At 35.5% G+C, this 20,342-nt stretch overlaps 1 protein-coding gene across 1 annotated transcript in view; it reads right to left on the bottom strand.

Moving 5' to 3' along the window:
* Window positions 1-20,342, bottom strand: part of AKAP6 (A-kinase anchoring protein 6) — a 257,416-nt gene that overhangs the window by 44,880 nt on the left and 192,194 nt on the right. The window contains exon 10 of the mRNA XM_066552840.1: window positions 2,562-2,708. Coding sequence (XP_066408937.1) covers window positions 2,562-2,708 — 147 coding nt within the window. The remainder of the gene's footprint in view (window positions 1-2,561; window positions 2,709-20,342) is intronic.

The following is a 20,342-nucleotide window of genomic DNA, read 5'->3' as shown; positions in this document are numbered from 1 at the left end:
CAATCCTTTAACATCAGAAGAGAGATGTGCTGTTGCCTGCTTCTCCTATGCCAAGCAGTATTTTATCTGACCTATAAGAGGCTGTCAGGCTGACACTTATTATAAGCACTAGATCTGTGTTACTGATTATAGAATATTGAATATACACTGACATTCACATCCAATAACCTTTTAAACTGATAATTAGTGGTGGTTAATTGTTGTAACATGAAGATACAGTTTTAGGTGACCCAGTATGTCTGTCTGTTGGAAGTGCACGCTATAAAAGTTACTGGAATATAATTTATAACAATGAAATTAGCTTCCAAAAATACGCTTTAAAACACAAATAAAATTAGAGCAACAGATATTAATCTGCTACATGGCATTCTGTAAATCACGTCTTTAGGAGATCATAACTGAAAACATGCTTTCTTGGCAACACCCTTCTATTTTCATGGTGCAAATATTGATAATTTGAAGACCCTCAGTGGAATCCAGCACTAGCTATTGTTTTTATGCTGCAACAAAAGTAGCAGCAGGAGGTGAAATCAATGCCCTTGGAGGGTAGGGTCACAAAAAAGAATTTATTGCCACTTTTTTGTTCTGGAACAGTTTGCAATCATAAATTCTTCATAAACAGAATACTTCAGAGAATGGTCCGTCTTCATAAATATACGACAGAGGACATCAATTTCATTTAATTCACAATTTGTGTCAGCACAGCAGATGCCAATGCCTGCCTTGATAGGGTTGTTTAATATGCAATTGAGACAGAGTAATATTCAGCACAGGGGACAAAATTTCACAGATTAAACTGTACGCACCACTGACATTTCATTCTAATGTATTTCCATTCCACAGTGTTCACCTTAGATGAAAGTAATATTAAAAACCATATCCCTCTATTTTGCCATTGTTAGAAGTTAAAATCCTTGTCTTTAATTTTTTTCATGCCAATTAAAATGTAATCATGCCAATTAAAACAGTATGTCTAGTGCTGTTAGTTTCTGCAGAGGTTTTTATTAAATTAAACAAAACTCTATCAAACTCTGCTTATTATTCATGAAACTGCATTTAGCAGAAACACTGTAATAGCTATATTTTATTTTTCTGTAAATGCTGAAATTAATGGCAAAACTTAATATGGAGGTATATTTTGATTTTAACATACTGAGAAGCAAAGGGCTTCAAAATTTTTAAGACAGTTTTCCTAGATTTTAAGAATTATGATCTTATTTCATAGTTTGATATCCTACCAGCTTTAATCAGTGCCACTGAACTAAGCTGATTAAATACACTGAAATTCATAAATGTAAGGCTTACATCTGAAATTATTTAAAAAAAAAGTTGTCATGAGCAGATGCAAAAGACTGGGTTAGTAAGTCCTTTCTAAATCAGTAAATTTATTAACAATCAAACAAGTTCAAAATGCTTATGGTGATGCTGCAGATTAAAATTAAAAGTAATAAGCTCACTGCTCATAAGGCAAATTTTAACATTTTCTGACAATTTGCACATTTAGAGAATCAAGTGATTAGAAGCAACTCTGCTTAACTAAAAAAGCCCCACCCTGAAATGGCTATTGCATTACCGCATCACCTAAAGTGACTTAAGTCAGTATTTAAAATGCTGTTGGCAGGCTGCATGTATATCTTACTAATAATATATTAGAAATATTTTTTAAACTAGGATAATAGCATGCAAAATTATGCAATGTAACTGTATTGCTAATATCACACATCTATAATTAATCATTTAAAGTAATTTATAAATTTATCTTACCCTTGATTTGAAGTGAAGGCAATTAAGGAGAGGAGTGGATGGAAAAATATATAGTTTGACCTCTCTCTCTCAGCTGTTTTACAACAATAGGACAATAGTGTCTCCTGCACAGTGCCATCACCGGTCTCTGGGTAACAGAATCCCTATATTGCTTTTTTGCCAGATTCTTGTATCTCACTCTTTGGCTGAGACCCAGCCCATCATAGCGTGAAATGAATTACATGAAACTTTTTTGGCTTTTGTCAAAAGTGAGATGAATACAGCAGCATGAAACATATCCTGGCTGTATTCTCAGCTTCAGGTATGCAGATTTGTACTGAATCTGTGTATTTGTTTTTGAGCCATCAGTGTGACCTGAAATATGCAGTGACAACCCCACTTTTCATCTTAAAGGTATAGTAAATAGTTAAACAGTAGATGTCTCTAACATGTACCTTCAGAATAAATTCTATTAACATTCACTCAAGCATGACAGTCAGTGTATATCAGATATACTGCATTATAGTTGACTTGGTGCATACCCATAATACATGGCATATTTTACTTACATTTTTTATGTATTAAAGAACTAAAATTATTAAAGTCAGACAGGAGACAAGCATGGAATAAAAAAAAAATCAACAGAAGAGGAAAAGGCTGTGGAGATTTTATAATAGAATGAGTAGCTTGTTTGAAATATACGTGGTGGATTGAAAGAGAGAGATATTTGTGCTCCAAATTAGAAATCAGACAGACAGTGTACTTCAACACACAAAAATGTACACATAACCCACAAACAGTAATAAAAATGCAAATACCCCGAGCAGTTCCCATTTTTCATTAATTGAATCCACTTTTTCAAGGAGATCGTTTGGTAGTAAAACACCACTTTTCTTCAGAGCTTCAACCTTACTAAGCAGTTCCATCTTTTTTGGGTGCCTGATTGACATTTCTACATTGTATCTCTAAAATGAAAAGAAATGTATAGTATTAGCTGCTGTAGAGAGTTTTTACCATAAAAAAATAAACTTTAATTGTATGCACCCAGTTATGATCATGCTCCATCTGACATTTTCTCATTTTATTTTTTTAAGCACACAACCTTCTCATAACATATCATAAGAGATTTGGGTACCAAGCACATAGAGTTCTGGGTGGCACATCTATACAGGTGGTTAGCAACTGATTACACATAGTAATATTCACTCTCTCACAATATTCACTTGTACAATAATATCCACTAACACTCTCCCATCTGAAGCTTGATCTGCCTTTGTCTCATTCAGGTTAGTGGTATCTTATTTTTAAAACATGCTACTTCATCAAGTAACACTGAGGTTCTTCATGGAAAACAAACCAAAATGAAACTAAAAACCCCAAGGAAATAATTTCATACTTATGTTTCCTCTAGAGTTTATTTATTCTCTCTCCCATTGTGGTTTCTGTGTCACACATTGGCCTGAAAATGTGAGAGTTTGACCTTCGAAAAACAATTAGAAATAGTTCTCCTAAAACACAATAGCAGTTACTTGATTTTTATTGCATCAACCAATAGGAATAGTGAACTGGCCCACAAATGAGAACAGCCACAATGTTAATACAGTCCAATAGTTTCTTCAAGTTGAAAATACCTTCTATTTATGCACTCTTATTTATTGTTAAAAAACAAAAAAAAAGGAACAGAGAAAACAGGTATAAAACTAGAAGCTTCTTTCAGAAATTCTTTCATAGGACTTTCTAAATATTTAGGTCTATATTATTTACATAGTCTATAAAATGTGCTCTAATATACAGACAAACTAGAAAATAAATATTTTTCTTAAAATTGTATTCTCTGAAAATGCGACTTAACTATTACGTATAATGGTTACTACAGTAGTTAATTATGTTTTCATAGTTGGTACAGTAAATTAAAAAAGAAAATTAACACACAGGCATACACATATACATATCCTCCATATAGTTAAGCTAATTGAGTGTGAAAAGACTCATTGAAATGAAACTTCTGATATCGCCAAAAATGTGTCTTTTACTGAAAGAAGAGAGTTCAGTACATATACTTGCAAAGGTGTTTACAAGACTTACATAAATTATACAAAGCTATTAGAAAATTGCTTCCTAAACATTAAGCTTTCTTTGCTTCAAATTCAGTCAAGAAAACTGCTATTGCAGCTCATGCTGAAAATGTTAATAACTGGGATAAATATAAAAATTAAACCAAAATTAGGAATGTTTAAAACATGGGTGCCTTTGCCAGATCCAAGAGCATGCTCTGTAGGAAAACAAAGCAAAAATACAATTGCAGACAGCTTAAAGAAAATAATAAAGGTGTGAAGTCACTGTTTCAGCTAACAGGTTCTCAGCATTTCCATGCATATGTTTGCATATTGTTAGTTTCATATTTTAATCTCTCATTTACACAACACATGCACATCATTTGTATTATGTAAACTTCAGCAAATATTAGTCATTTGTGGATCATAGAGCAAATGTTTTAAATGAGGTGATTTAAACCATTTCTCATTATTAATGAACACTGATCAGGTGTCTGCATATCCAAAATTGCATGAATATGCATGGTAAAAACCAAGGAATTGTTTATGAAGAACTTGCCTTTTGACACTTGCTGTGCTGTGGCTGAGGTTTGAGATGTGTACAACTGTGGGCAGTGCCTACAGCAGGCTGGGCACTAGGGCTGGACCCCAAGAGGCAGCACCATTTTATTCGCCTGATGTGTTCAACAAGTATGATTCCTGGTCCTGTTTTATTGCCTTCTCGGCTAGAATGGCTGCTGGAGGAGATTACAATCTTCTTTATGTAATCTGATTTCTATTTAAAGATGATATAGCCGAAAAGGATTTGCATAATTATTTCCATAAGTACATGTAATATCAAAGGGAATCCAGAGTCCAATTTGCTAGGCACTGAAACCCAGTACGCGCGAATCCCTTTCTTTTGTCAAGTGAATTAATAGACTGAGGGAGTCCTCTAGCTGTGTGTCACTGGTGCAGGCACAGCCAGTTACTGCTCATCACCTGCTCCAGGCTGGCACTGGCTGCTGCCTGGGCTGGGGATGTTCCTGGCAGTGCAGGACTGATGACGAAATAAAACACACTGCATGTTTCATAACTACAATGCTCTTGTTAACTTAGAAACGGAAGACATTTCATTTAATTTTGGACTAGATAAAATAATTCAGTGCTGCATAATCCAAACACTGTGACAGATGTTATAAAAGGTTATTACATTAAAAACTAAATAAGCTAGGTTTTATGTACGTGCTGTCTTTGTCACTGTGTAACCTACTGTATAAACAAGCATGACAAAATTGCTGATTGACAGAAAATACATTATACAGTAACAGTAAAAGATGAGAGATTTCAGTTGATTATCAGATGTATTGGTATATGACTGAGAGTCAGTATTTTTTCACTCCTGGATATTTAATATGCAGTGCATATTTTAGGTTAAGGAAAGAGCTTAATGTAAAGGAGGTATGGTTTGAGAACTGATAGCATGAGATGCTATTGCTAGTACCATATTTTTAATCCATTAAACACCTACACTCTGAGCAGTTGCATGGAAAAATTAGCTACCAGCTCTATCAGTGCTGCACAACCCTAGTCTGGTAGGACTACTTAATCCTGTGGTGAGAAGATAATTTAATCTTCAGATTCATTCTTTCCTCAGCTTTAAGTGAGCAAAGACTGCTCTATTGTGACAGTCTGTGGATGGTATGATATAGATTACCGTTTAATAGTCAAAAATGAGATTAAGCAAGTTAAGGTCACAGTTTTCTTGCAACAACCACAATAATAAATAAATGGGTAATATTTAATTTCCCACAACACCTGTTGTATAAACTGGGAAAAAAAACCCAAACAAAAAAATACTGTAAAAACTGCAAAATATTTACAGCATGGTTAGCTGCATGCTTGTGTGCTTGGTTTTGTGTGCCCGAGGACACTCTAAATAAATCCAAAACATTGTTATGTAAGTTAAAGAATTTGGCCTTTTATTCCTTCTCTCTCAATATGATCAATACTTCTCGAAGCACAAAGAAAGGAGTTAAAATAAATGCAGTACCATTTATCCATGAAGAAGTTTGGCAAAAATATTTAAACCAAAAGAAGTTGAATTCCAAAACAAAGCAAGTTAAAACCTTATTTCCCCTGATAAAAACATTCTAAGAAATAAAGGCAGGCTGATTGAGACACATTTTTCAACACTTTATGCTAAACTGTGTCTTTTTTTCTTTTTTTATTTTCTTTAAAAAATTATATAAAACATTTTTTGTGTGAAAAATCACACCCGAAAATTCTGTCCAAATGGAGACTGGAACAATGCCTTGTAACAGTGTTAATTGTCACCATGGAAACCAGAAGAATAAGCCATTTTGAAACTGGTATAGAAGGCACACATTGAGCAACTCAAGCATTTTTCAGCCTCCCTCGGTGTTAAGGAACAAGATGCCTAGTCACTGAGAGGTCAGAGAAAGAAATCATCATGAAAGGTTCGTAGATGTGCACTGTCTGGTAAACAATAAAAAAATCTGTACACAGTTAACAACTCTGTAAGACTGCGCACTGCATCTTTCAGAAAGAGAAACACCACAAAAAGATGATCAGGAGATCAGCAGATTCCACCCCTTGAGCAAAACTTTAGGGCAATATTATGCGAACCTTGCCCCTAAAGCTCCCTGGGAATTCTGTTGTTGTAATAAAACTTCAGAAGAGAAAAGAAAAAAAAAAAGCCTGCATGATGGAATTCAAAATAATGCTCTAAAAGCACACAGAGAGATTAAGACATCCATTGTAAGACTTTTGTATGGTGCTTCTGTTGGTTATAGTGAAAAGGGACCAGACATACTGAACACACAGTGGAGCTATGGCTACGAAGTACAGAAGAATTAAGCCAATGAACTTTCTCCATTACTGAAATAAGGGTGTGCTATTTGTAGATGTTCTGTATTCCATCATTCACATGCTAACAAAGTATCTTCAGTCACATGGCACTGTAGGATATAAAACTGAGATCACAACTGAGTGACCCGCAACCTTAGTTTTACCTGCATTGAAATTCTACATTTTAATGATTTGCCTTTTGGGGAGTTTTGACTGTGCCAGACACCAATAAATACAGACATATACCCTCGGTGTCTGCATGTGCATGCACAGTCAGCAATGGCTCAAATTTGCAAAATATACTGCATGCAAAAAATTGAGTAAATAATATTCTGCAAGCAAATTCACCAAATACATAACATAAATATATACATCTATATATAGACACACATACACACACACACACACACATACATATATATATATATGCATACATAGCAATATTTGTCCATCATCTCTTCACACACATTCTCACTTTGCTTTCTGGATAATGTTTGCACTCTTCATACTAGGCTTCATGGTGGCCCCTTAGGAAGCCCATGCCTAATGCCATTCAGTGGTGAACAAAGAGTCTTTTTATTCTAAAGTCCAGGGTCCAAAGCTCAGCTGTATACAAGCAAAGTGAAGGAATCTGCTAGAGGCCAGCCTACCCTTCACAATAGCTCTTAATGCTTCTACCTTTTTGGTACTGTCAGTGTGAAACATTTTAGACACTGTCCAGAAGCTTAGTTATATTTCTTATGTTGTCAATAGCACTAGAACCTCTGGACAACATTCAAGATCTGGGCAGTGTGATCTGTCTAGCTGAAAAGCAGTTTCTGTTTCTTTCAAACTTCATGTATTTCTGCATTAGCAATTTATGGCAAATAATTGCACAGAGAAATTATAAAGACTCCTACAATTGTCCTTGTAAATTAATAATAGGCTTTCTTGATTGGGATAAATTTGCTGCTGAGCCTTTGGAAAAATTAAAAAGTGCAATGTCATTTAAAATTGCCAGAACTCACAGAGCAAATTACATCTGAGGTTAAGAATCAGTTTTTCCTCTTCTAGTTTATTCCATTTGCATGATCTGGAAATCATATTACATTGGCTATGTATTGTTAATTGGACATAGATTGCATTATCTTTTATATAAATCAAACTACAAATATTAAAATGAATTGCAAATTCTGTAATAGAAGATCATAAAACAATCTTTTTTAAGTATCTCCCATTAATAATTTAATTCCAATTATATCACTCAGAAAACTCAAGAAGGAGAGTGCTAACTTATTTCCATTTGCCTTTTTCCCCTACAAATAAGCACAACAGCACAATATGTATTTGTGTGAGAGTGCATGTGCATATGGGTACACGCCTATAAGACAAAACAAATCTTAGCACTTTCATGTTAAACCCCTACAGACACCTGAGGTTTTTATGTTTCAGAAACTAACAAATGCAGATTACACGTCTGCTATGCATTTCCTTCTGTGGCAGCTTGAGAAATAAACACATTGAAAGAAATATTAAGCAACTTCATGAACTGAATTTTGCCTACTTTAAAAAATTATGCAGTTGGTATTCATTGTTCTGCCTTTTTTTTAAGAAAAGTGATCCCAACACTTTAGATTTTACTATATATGTAATATCTTTTTGAAGACTTTGTGTGCCCTTTAATGAATTTATATTAAATATTTAATACTGTTTAGGGCATATCCACTACTACCAAAAACAGTTATATTCCCAGCAGTCCCACTGTTTCAGGCAGAGGGCTTGATTGATCCTCCTAGCCTGAATTGAGTAGAATGAAAAGAAGCAGTTGGAAAATAGCTGCAATCATTTAATGCAGATGACCTCTGACAGGCTCACAGCTCTTCTATCTGAACAGAAATTTGCATGGGGTCTCTGTGCAGAGGAACAATGTAACCTAAATGGTAGACAATCTTTATTCTAATGAAGTGGGTGTCAAGGTCAATGTAAAACTGCAATGATAAATGGTGCACCACTAGGCAAGAGAAGTTGCATAGGCATTGTAGTGCTTTCACATTAATTGAAGGCTGAAATGCACCGAGTGAAAGCACAAGACTCTCTTTTCACCATAATGTGTTAATGCACAAATGTTTAAATGTTTTATTCAAGCCCCTAGCCTGTTGGCACAAATCTTATTGCAAACAAAAATACAATAGTTGGCCAATAACCAGAAAAATAGAACTTTTTATTAGCTTGCCTTATTTCTTGAATCCCTAACAACTTCCACAATCTACTCAGAGTACCAAAAGAATAACAAGTCTCCAGACACCTAATGTAATTCCCATGATCCTTTTTCTATTTAGGATATCTGTCTTTAATTAGTTCCAAACAAGCAAGCCTTTAGACAAGTCTTCATTAGATACCATTCCCAATGAACTAACTGCAAGAAGAAAAGTCATGCTTCAATATTATTTCCCAGATTCCAAGTTTTCTTTTAGTATATAGTTAACATCTCCAGGTGCCTTTTGTTCTCGCAAAGAATTAGACCAGTAAAACTGGGTTTTGTAATGCAAAGAGTTGTGTGCCTAGAGTGGGGACTAAACTACAATCTGTTATTGTGGCTTTGTCAAAACTGCAATACAACTATAATTATAGTACTTCATCAGTCGATCAAGCAATTTGTGGAAGGCAGTACATTTTGTCTTATAAAAATGAGGAGGACAGTAAGCTGCTTTTTAAAATCCTGAGCTGCTTAAGCTTGTTAAGGGTATATTGTTTGCTAATACACTCATTAGCAGCCAGGCATTTTAACTTCATCAATTAAACAGGAAATGGTGTTGCACCATTAGTTTCACAAAATGCTAAAAAACAGATAGCAGTCTACAGTTAAGAATTTTAGAAATTCTATTTTAACCTGCAAATTGCATTATACATTTCAAATCATATTTATGCAGCGACATATACATGGGGAGTGTGTGGGTCTGTCTGTGCATAAACGTAGGTGGTGAAAGCCCTGCAGATAGTTGTGAAGCTAATTATATATATACACACACATACACCCACTTAAAATTTCCTAAGTCCCCTAAGGATTGCTGCTGAAGCACAACATCATTTCTTGACACCGATGAACATTTACTCATCTGAGTAATCCCAAGCATGACAGAAGTTTATTCCTGTGAACTACTAACAGCTCTACTGGATAACTAACAGGTTCACAGTATGGATGACAATTTTTGAGTATTTATCAGCCTTTATAGTGTTAGGCTCTTTTGTGCAAATAGGCATTAACAATATGATTAGAGATACTAGACAAGGAGCTACAGTTTGTTATTAAAGAGGATCTGCAGTGCTTTCAGTTTCTGGGGATCTGTGAGTGGCACATACTATACAACGCCATTTCTATTTTACAACTCGCCTGAGCAAGGGAATTTTCCATATGGAAATCAGTCTTCAGGATATTGCAATTCAGAGAATAAACTCCACTGGAGGGGGGGGAGGGGGGGGCGGAGGATGGGAGAATTGTAGTGTAAAGGAAAAAAAAACCCAACCCCAAAAAAACCCACGTTAGTGATGAAACTGTTTAAAAAACTGTACAGCTTCATCTGTGTGTGATTTGTCAGGTCTGAAGCTTTGACGTGCCCAAGGGGCAGACCCCAGCGGGGTGCAGGCTGCAGAGCTAAATAGCTGTGAAAGAAGTCTTAATGTAGGATGGAATTCAAACTAACCTTGACATGACCTCGGGAAAAATATGCAAAAAGTAAAATGAATGCACTCTGCAAGATACATCCTAATTTTGTGGCCGAGCTGGTTAGTTTCACAAACATAACTGGGACTCTAAAAGCAAAATAAAACGCGAGGAAAAAGGGGAAACTTTGGAATTCAGAGTAAAAACTCAAGCAGGCATGGGGTGTTGCTGTGGAGGCATATGAATCATTTGGAAACAATCCAAATAAAAACCAACACCGAACAATATTGTTGTCAGCTTGTCTATTCAGGAAAATTGTTTTTTTAGGTTGAATATAAATGACACAAAGCCAAGATTACATCATTGCATTACAAAGTCTGTTGTGGCTTTTAGCCGAACAAGCCCCATGGATCTACTGGCTGATGGCAGTAATTCAGTGAGAAGTTTAAAAGGCTTGGTTGTTTTGGTTTTTTTTCTTTTTTTTTAACCCTTGTTACTCTAAATATAGCAGAATTTTGCTCAAGTATTGATTATTTAATTTTTTTTAAAACCACATCCCTGAGTTTGTTCTGCAAGCTTACTACTTTATACAAACAATAAAAATTTGAGTGGGTGTATTAAGCCTTGATTTGGCTTTATTATGCATTTGGCCTGTCTTGCACAGTGTTCGGTTAAGCAGGAAGACATCCACCCCAATATAGCAGCCAAGAACTGGCTTATTCACTAGATATATGGAAATTGTAATTGAGTGTCAACTTGCGTTGAAATTCAATCCCATTACCTTCAGAATGCAATTTTGTAGCAATACCAGTTATTTACTATACTATTAACCAGTTTTTAAACATAATTAAATTCTGAGAACACATAGCCAAAATACAGTCTTTTCAATTCATATGGCAAGGATAATCCAGCACCAGGTGCATAAGAGCCCACTAAATCTGAGCCGGCCACCCACCTACAAATAAAGGCAAAGCCTGGCAGGTATGTTAGAACATGGTGCCACTGCACAGGTTACAGTGGACTTCAGGTAAGGCCACAGAGTTGGTACACTTAATGTTTAACAATCCATCAATCTTGTAAAACTATGTGTTTTGCTGGGATCTTTGGCTGCTTTATGAAGGAATTGATGAGACTGGTCTTGCACTGATTGCAACAATGCTGTTGGTTTTGAGTTTGTTTTCATACCTTGCACCAGAGGTGGGACTTCTGGTATAGACAAATACAGATGCAACCAACAGACATGCTTAACATGTTAGACATCGATTTAGCTAAATTTAGATGTATGTAGTTGCCTGTATAATTAATATAATTTTTTTTTAAATGGTGCTCTTTAGAAATTAATAGCTACTATACTGTTGGGTTAATGCTCAGGTACAGTTTTTTGAGGGAAAAAAATACCCACAGAGTAAGGGAGATTCCAAAACACTGGTGTATTACTACAGTCAGTCCATCATTGAGCAGAAAATGCAATTGAAGTTGGAGAAAAAGATTGGCCTGGAAACAAAAAAGGTGTAGTTGCAGCTCCATCCTTGGCTGGATATTCTTGAAATCTCACACTGATGCACTTTTACATTTACATTTTTACAAACTAAAATACAACATTGTAAGATTATGGAGATTTTTTGGAGATATTCAAAGAAAATAATTTATAACCTGTTATCCTCTCTTCTGCTAAGCTGTGCCTGCTGTTGCAGTATGCATGAAACACAAAATTGGAACTCCTCTACACAATGATTTAATTCCAAATGCACCTGCTATTGTCAGGCTGTACGTTACATGCATCATTCTGTTTTGAAATGGATGTTCGTGTGCATTTATCTTTCACAGACTGGCTCTTCTGAAGTCCTTATTCCATTGTTACCCTGCTAGATTGCTAATGGTGATCAGTAATATCCTTCCATGGGAGAAGCTTGACTGAAAATCTACAAATAAATTATTCACTCTTCCAGCAACACCATTGGGATGTGTTTGGGGTAGAATATCTCTGGATCCTCATCTTCTTACCTATTTGCTATATTTTTTCATGGGAGAAGAGGATTCCTGCTGGAAAAACATCCAAATGGAAATTGAAGCTCCTCAGATCAACAGAGGCAGAACTCAGTCTCCACCAAGGCACAGGTAATTCCACAAAGCTCAGTACACACACCGCTTCAGGCACAGTGGCTTTAGTAATGCAAATAACTGGACCTTGTCAACTGTGAGAAAAGAAAGTCATCCATGGCCTGTGACAACAGCCCTACAGTCTCACAGGCTGGTGAGTGACCTCAAGTCAAGGTCAGAAAAATTCTGCATCTGGCTCGCTCAGTCCCCAACCTCAGAACATGTGGATCTCCGTTTCTGCTATCTGTATTATCTAGAGTACCAACATGATTTTTAAAGTAATTGAACTTTTTCCTACACAACAGAACTTACACCTGTTTGCCTGCCCATCCAAGTGATGATTGGAAAGGGTGCTGACAGCAGATTTCTCAATTTGCCCTATAGTTGTAATGAAAAATGTTATTTTTATTTTAAATGTACATCCTGTACTGTATTAAATACAGTGAAAGCTATAGCTTTTACAATGTGCTATTTGATTTTTTTCCTTATAATGTCCCTTGTGTTATGTCAAAGCTGGGACATGCACCAGGTCCATGGGAAGTGCTAAAAGATCTCCACTATCCAAAACACTGGCACATGCTGCAATTCCTCTTACAGCAATACCATTACAGCGACATGAAAACTATTGCGAAACACATTAAAAGGAAAGTCTTATAGTTAACTGCTTACGCTCATCTGCAGAGAGCCATACTCTGAACCTTTCAAGAGACACAGCAAATAATAGTGATTCTCTTTGCCAGTACACATTAATGTTACTAAAACAAAAGGAGAAATTTGGCACCCTACACCCCCAACCTTATCAGTATTTACAATGAAATAATCTCATTTTAGAAGAATTTTATAAGTTGTTAAGAACTCAGTATTTCATTTCTAATATTATTCTAGGAAAAAACATAGTACTTTTATACAAAAGAAAAAATATTCTCAATTTGGAATGTTATTTTTATGATCAAATACAAACTGCTCTCAAGAGCAAATATATAACAGAACTGCTGACATAGACTAAAGTATGGCTGTGTGAATGCTGCAGAAAAAAGCTATTTCAGAAAACATTTTTAGCAATAGGAGAAGTCCAACTTTGTTTAAACCTGAACTTTTTTTTTTAACAATATCAAGTAATGTTAACAGCATGCTGAAAATGCTAAGGCTAAGTGTACAGTGTCAAAATAGATTGAATCTCTCTGAAAACTGGAAATTCAAGCTTTTTAAACATAATCCAGATGTTTGGCTTTTAATCATATTTCAAGAAAGAGGAAACTTATGCAATACAAAATTCATACATGCATATTTCATTAGTGTCTTTCCTATCACTGAATTAAAAATTTCTAACATATGTTTTCCTCAAACAGATAATGTTTTAAATTAGAAGAGTTGGCAAGAAGTTGTACACCTCACAAATGTCACTGGAGTATTTTAAATTAAATAAAATATTTCATTTTTTATGTTATTAACAGCTTTGATAGCAAATGAAATAGCAGTGATCATTTTTGGCCTTATCAATAGGAAGTTCAATAGTCCCTGAAACAAACTAAGCATATAAAAATGACTGAGCAGCAAGAACTAAGGACTAGACCTTTTCATATATACCTGAGACTGATAACACCGTGACAGACCTGTGAGTATTTAACACAGATGCTTTCCATCTTCCTCATTGGTGATCAAAACAGGACAATGCTATGTTTCTTCAGCAAAAACTAGACAATCCTGAAGGTGATAGAACTTTTTCCAAGATCTATTTCAATTCTAGAATATTAACAACACCACTACATTTGCTGAATAATATTAAAAGGACTATATCACAGCGACCATTGTTTCTAAAAGCTAATATAAATGATAAATTGTACAAATTTTTTAACCTCCAGTCTTAGAAAATTAGACTCTCAGTTCATTTGTAAAAATGGAGTTTCTGAATGTAATAATATTTTAAAATTTTAAATAATTTAAGACAGACAAAACTGAAGCTATATATATGAGAGGAACTATCATACATATAATGGGAAAAGGGAAGAAGACAAAAAAATTCTCCCTCTGGCTACCTGCAGAGGCATTGGGCCCACTCTCTTAGACCCCTGTATCTTCCAAGGAGCATGTGAAGTGTGCTTGTACACCACCACAAGCAGAAATTTGCTGTGCTGGTTATACTGTGATGTGATGGAACGAGATGTGACTATGGACTTCAAGTCTGTGCAGGAATGTTGGAAACTAAATTCAGGACACGCTGAAAGCGTCTCTCTGCATCTCCAGCAGCTGCTGTGCCTAGGAGAGACACTTTGCCTCTTTCAAAGGGCCACCAGCAAGGGTATACTTAATGCAGCCTTTTACAGGCTCAAGCTTGCTGTGTTTCAATGAAATGCAGTCTTGCACCAGTCATGTGAGATAGAGAAATATTATTTTTGATTTAAAATGGGAAACTGAGGTACAGATGGACACCATGTACAGCCCCAGGAAGAGAAGGTCTCTGGCGTGGGAACACAAATCTTCCAATAGTCAGTCCACTATTCTGTCCAAGATAATATGTTTTCTGAGCTCAGAACTACTTACCACTCTATTTCACACTAGACTAAAAAGAAAAAAAATAGATATAGCACTTACAGTATAGTTTATTCACTGCAGAAAATAGCTCTACACATTCTTACATTCTCAATGATATTTAGGAACTAACACTAATAGTTACCTTTAAAAGAGTACAAGAATGCAGTGACACTGAACTCATTTTGAGACTGAACAACTATCGAGACAGAAATAAAAGAAATTTTCCCTCTGTTTCTTTCTATTTCCATCATTTCAGGTGTCTGTTCTCAAGGATTTATGGTGCTGTTATACGTGAACTCTGCTATTTGTTGGCATGATGAAAGCTGAAAGCTTCTTCTCATCTCTAATGGCATTCTGCCAAAATATTCTCTGACAAAACTTGGGTTGATTCACAGATCTGAAGTTCAAAACTTGTCATAATCTAGCCTCCCCACTTGTATAAAATGCACCCTAATCTTATCATCTCTACCTATATTAAGCTGTCGGATTTCTGGCTTGGAGAAAATCTTTTGTTATTGCATCTGTCCCTGACTTAAAGACACAAATAATAGTAAATTCACAGAATTCCTTGGTAAAATGATAAACAACTAGCTTATTTCACTGTTAGAAAATGTATGCCTCATTCCTAGGTTTAATTTGTTTACTTTTAACTTCCAGATGTTTTATCTTCTTATACAGTTGCCAATAGCTTGAATGTCTGTGAAAGCATGAAGTTACTACAAGAATCAAACATGAAAACAGATGACTTGCATTATCTTGAGTTATCTCTGTTTGATCTTTCTGGGATTACAATTTATAGAACCATAACCTAGAGAAGATGAACTAATTTTTCAGAGGCTAGTAAACTCAAATACACACATTTTGGAGATTCTTAAGGTGCTTGGTTTTTCCTAGGAAGCAAATTTTTGATAACTTGGCCCTAATATAAATGAAAAACAATAGATTTGGATTTAATTTGTGCTTATGGACAGCATTGGTTGTGCTTCCATTTTGGTTTATGCTTGTTGCATTCTCCTGGTTCGCTTAAAGAATGATGCTATTTGTGCTGGAAAGGCGAATAGGGAGAAGGAGAAAAAGAACATTCTAGCAGGTGAAGTTGATGACAAAAAAGACCACATTCAGAGTATGAATGCCATACTTGCTCTCATGGAACAACACCACTGAACATCAGAAATCCTAATGATTAATGAGAATTTCATGCACAACATGAGTATTTTCTACTGTGCACTATCAAATGCTCTAGATTCACTCTGGAAATTGTCAAGTTGAATGTGAAGTGGTCTTGACAGACCAAGGAATCTGCCCCTTTGTGTTTAGCACTTTATAATGAAGAGCAACACCCATATAGTAATAGAATCTGTCTTAAGGCAATTAAAAGAAAAAATAGTTCTGTAAAGATACAGCAACAAAACTGTAGAAATTGATTTCAGCAAAAAACCATCACAAGTTCATGATGACTTATGTTGTCCCACCGAAATGCTAATCTCTGTGCTCTAAACCAACTGATAAGCTGGTAGCTATAGCATCGATATTCAAATCTATGTAACACTTGCAATGTCAGTGGATATAGAGACTTGTATGTTATTGCTATTTTAATGTCTGAATTCTACTTAAGATGAAACAGGACATGTCTTGAAAATGGGAAAAGATATGCATATATCTGAGAGGGAAAAAAATGCTTCAAAGGACTGCAGCAGCAGGAAATACCAGGACACAAAATGAGTAGAGAAGTAATATAATACAAAGCAAATTCAGGATATTTTGAATGTACTTCAGCTATAGTGAACACTAGGGAAGACATGAACTTTTGTCTTTCTGGCATTCTCTCAAGAGATTCTGGTCCTGCTTTGTGGAAAGCCTATTCTGGTAACTATCTATGCCACGATAGCTGCCCGGCTGCTCAAATACAAATTGAAAAGATCTGTGGCCATTAAAAAAAAAGATATATGCTTACAGTAATGTGTATTGATGTCTTCAAGATTAACTGCTGTCTGTTTAATAGATGTTTGTTATGGGAATAATTGTAGGGAATTTAGTAGTCCCAAACAAAGATGGAAAAATGTAAGAAAACAAATCAGAAAGGATGATGGATAAAGAACAAGAGTCCTTTGCCTATTCTGTGTTTTTCAAAAATTTCAAGGAATATGTTCTATTGAGAATATCAGCAAAATATGTGACTGATTTTTATGGTGACAGAACCTTGGTCAATGATATCTGCACTTCAGTGACATGAATAAAGTGGTCTCACTTCTAGGTTTAAGTGGCTGTATTTCCTATCTAACAATAATTTGATAATTACTAACAATTCTAAAAAGAAAAAAGTACACCTTGTTGAATACTCCACATTCTTAACACTACTACATTACCTTTTTTTTCAAATCTATATCTAAGTCAACTATTTTAGGCCATTTTGTTTGCTGTTTTGCTAGAGGTATAATATGTTGCTATAGAGCTAAAGTCCAAAGAAATGGAAGTAATGAATACATATTTTAGAACAGGCCATAGAGCTTTTGTACCTTAAATTACTACACTAGCACTACATTAACCCTATTAAAGTTAATTTTTACAGCTCATTGGTGATTGGCATTTGGTACTGATATTTGAAGAATTGCCATTGTATTGATTTTATTCTGTGCTTCTTTAATAAAGTGTGAAAGAAATGGAAGAAGCAGGATTTAACTGTCCTTTGGTCAAACTCTTAAGCTCTTAAGAAAAAAGTTCAAATATTTAAACCATGCAAAATCTTTAGAGACATTATATTTGTTTTTAATTTTCCAACATTTCATAGGCCTGAAAAAGTCCCACTAGTATGAATACATTTACACTTGATTGATACCACAAAAAAGACCACGTTCAGAGTACAAATGTCACACTTGCTCTCATGGAATAACACCACTGAACATCAGAAATCCTAATAAACATTACTGTAGACCCTTCTCAGGACGTGAGTGCACATGCTGACAGCACAGTGTAGTAAGCCACCTACTGGCCAAATCAGCCAATTAGCAATTTTAATCTAATAATTAGAGGATCATACAAAGAAGAGATAAACATAAAAGAATAAACTCCCTAACTAAACCCCATCAACTAAAGACTATTGGAACTAATGTAAATGTATATAAAAAAGGGAGTGATTCTTCATCTTATTTTAGGTTTTCCAAAAGTGGTCACCTCTTGAGTTTGGATGCCAATTGATGAAGTAATGTTCTCTTGTGTTAAAAACACAGAGTAGCTATGTTCTTTGGCTTTTACACACCACTTTATAAAGTAAGGTTCCATGGCAGGTCATCTGCCACACTATACCAGTCAGCTCCTCAGGAATGACTAGAGGAGACTCTGGATATGAAAATCCTAAACGGTTTGCAAGCAGCTTCCCTGGGAATACAGGCTAAACAAAAATATGTTGGTTGACATCACTCCTTAGAATGATGTAGGAACTAAGCCTACTGTGCCCATGGGTCTGGATCCAAATATAACCATACAAAGCAAGGACAACAGTCAATGTACTGACCGCACTGTGCATTCAGACACACAGAAGCAGGGCATGTGAAATATAAGGACTGACAAGTTGCAGAAATGCCTGAACAGATGAATTATTTTCAGAATTTCAGCAAGATCCTCAACTTCTAGATGACCTGACAACTAGAGATCAAAACACAGGAAAGTGGTTTTGAGAATCTGCTAGAGTTAAAATTTGCAGCAATAGGATAGCAAATTCTGACCATGGCAGGTTCAGTATGCAAGTTAAAAGACATAGCTACAAAAAGAATTCAAAGATGCAGCAGCTTCTCAAGAACCTGGAAAATGGACCATATGCTCCTGAATGGAAGAATTTAGAGAGCACAAGAGTGCAATGCAGAATGCATGTGACTGGAAAAAGTGTGTGTTCTGTGCTATTTTTAGCCTTGTAAAACCATAAACATCAATAGAAAAGCCTTTCCTCACGAGACCTCACCAATAAATTCACAAAGATATCATATGTATGATCCAAATAGTCTATGATGATTTTAATGAAACCAAAAACCTGAAGCATCAGATCTCCCATCACTCTGGGTCTCCCTGTTTGGACAGTGGAGAGTTGTTCATGACACATATAGGCACCAATAAACATAACAGTTTTTGAATGGTGTGCAAGTTATTATAGTAGTATATTTCTAGTGACTGACTTGAAGGGAAGGAAACAGGGAAATGGTAGAAGATTAATTTTCTGGCATTAATTCACTTGGGTAAAATACAGGAAATATTTTTCCTCACTATTTGAACATACAGGGGCAAATCAGAATATTTTAGCTACCATTAGAGCATACCTCAGTACTAAAGGCAAGATTTCCTACCATGGCAGTAAAAAGCATTGTCTATGAAAATGGTTAGTTCACAGAGAGAATACCCTGTTCTTCAGTCAAGATACAGCTTGTGGCAAGCATGGCTTTTAGAAGAGATGCAAAAAACTCCTCCCATATACCCCACGAAACAGGCAATGCTTGCTGTTGCTTGTTGCAATTGGACAGCAATATTCAACATCTCTTTTAATCTGGCTTCAAACAGGAAGAGTTGAATTTAATTAATATGAACCAAACATAAATGTTTCCATGAAATGCACATTTTATTGCTCAATATTTAATACTCTGAGTAACTTTGAAATGTGCCGAGAGGAGTAAGGTTCACTTATTTAGCATTTGTGCTGTTAGACAAAATATATATATACATATATATATATGCACAACTGAGCTAAATGAAAACACGCTTCTTTAAATAGCTATATTCTCCTCTCTTTGCATCTAAATGATAAATTCCTGAATATGTTAATCTGATTTTATGGAAGACTGAGTATTGATCATTGATTTGTAGAGATAAATTCAGCACTGGAATTGGAAAAAAAAAAACCAAAACCAGGTAGGATGTGGGTCTGTCTGTAGCTGAAGGCAGTTGGTGGTGTCTTAAAGGTGAGCTATTGCCACTAGGTAACTCATGGGGAATTACTTCTCCTGGAAGACAAGTGAAATGTGCATGAGAAGGAAAAAGTTGTGCTGTTACTTCTAGGCAAGACAGAAATTTCTAGTTCCACTGATTTCAGAAACCAGAGCTCTCTGAGGGTCTCAGTTGGAAGGAATCCATTGTAATTCCAACTTACCCCACACTAATTCACTACTTCTGCTATGGTGCCAGGAAAAATTATAGAGGAACTGCTACAGGAGCTCTGTATCATCAGGAGATTCTCCTAATGCCCAGTTCCTTCAAATAATTGTACTATTAAATGACTGGTATCTTGCTGCATTGCCCACTCCTCTACTCCTGTCTCCCCCTCCTCTTTTTTATTTTCTCTTGGCCATTAACCTGTTTTATTCATTGTTTTGTATTGACCATGGCAAAAATCCATAGGCTTTTGCCAAGTGTGTAAAAAATTTGTAAAAGTGTTCAGGTCT

Source organism: Molothrus aeneus, chromosome 6 (assembly GCF_037042795.1).
Source record: "Molothrus aeneus isolate 106 chromosome 6, BPBGC_Maene_1.0, whole genome shotgun sequence".
In the NCBI taxonomy this organism is placed as follows: domain Eukaryota; kingdom Metazoa; phylum Chordata; class Aves; order Passeriformes; family Icteridae; genus Molothrus; species Molothrus aeneus.
This window is presented reverse-complemented; position numbering and strand designations above follow the sequence as displayed.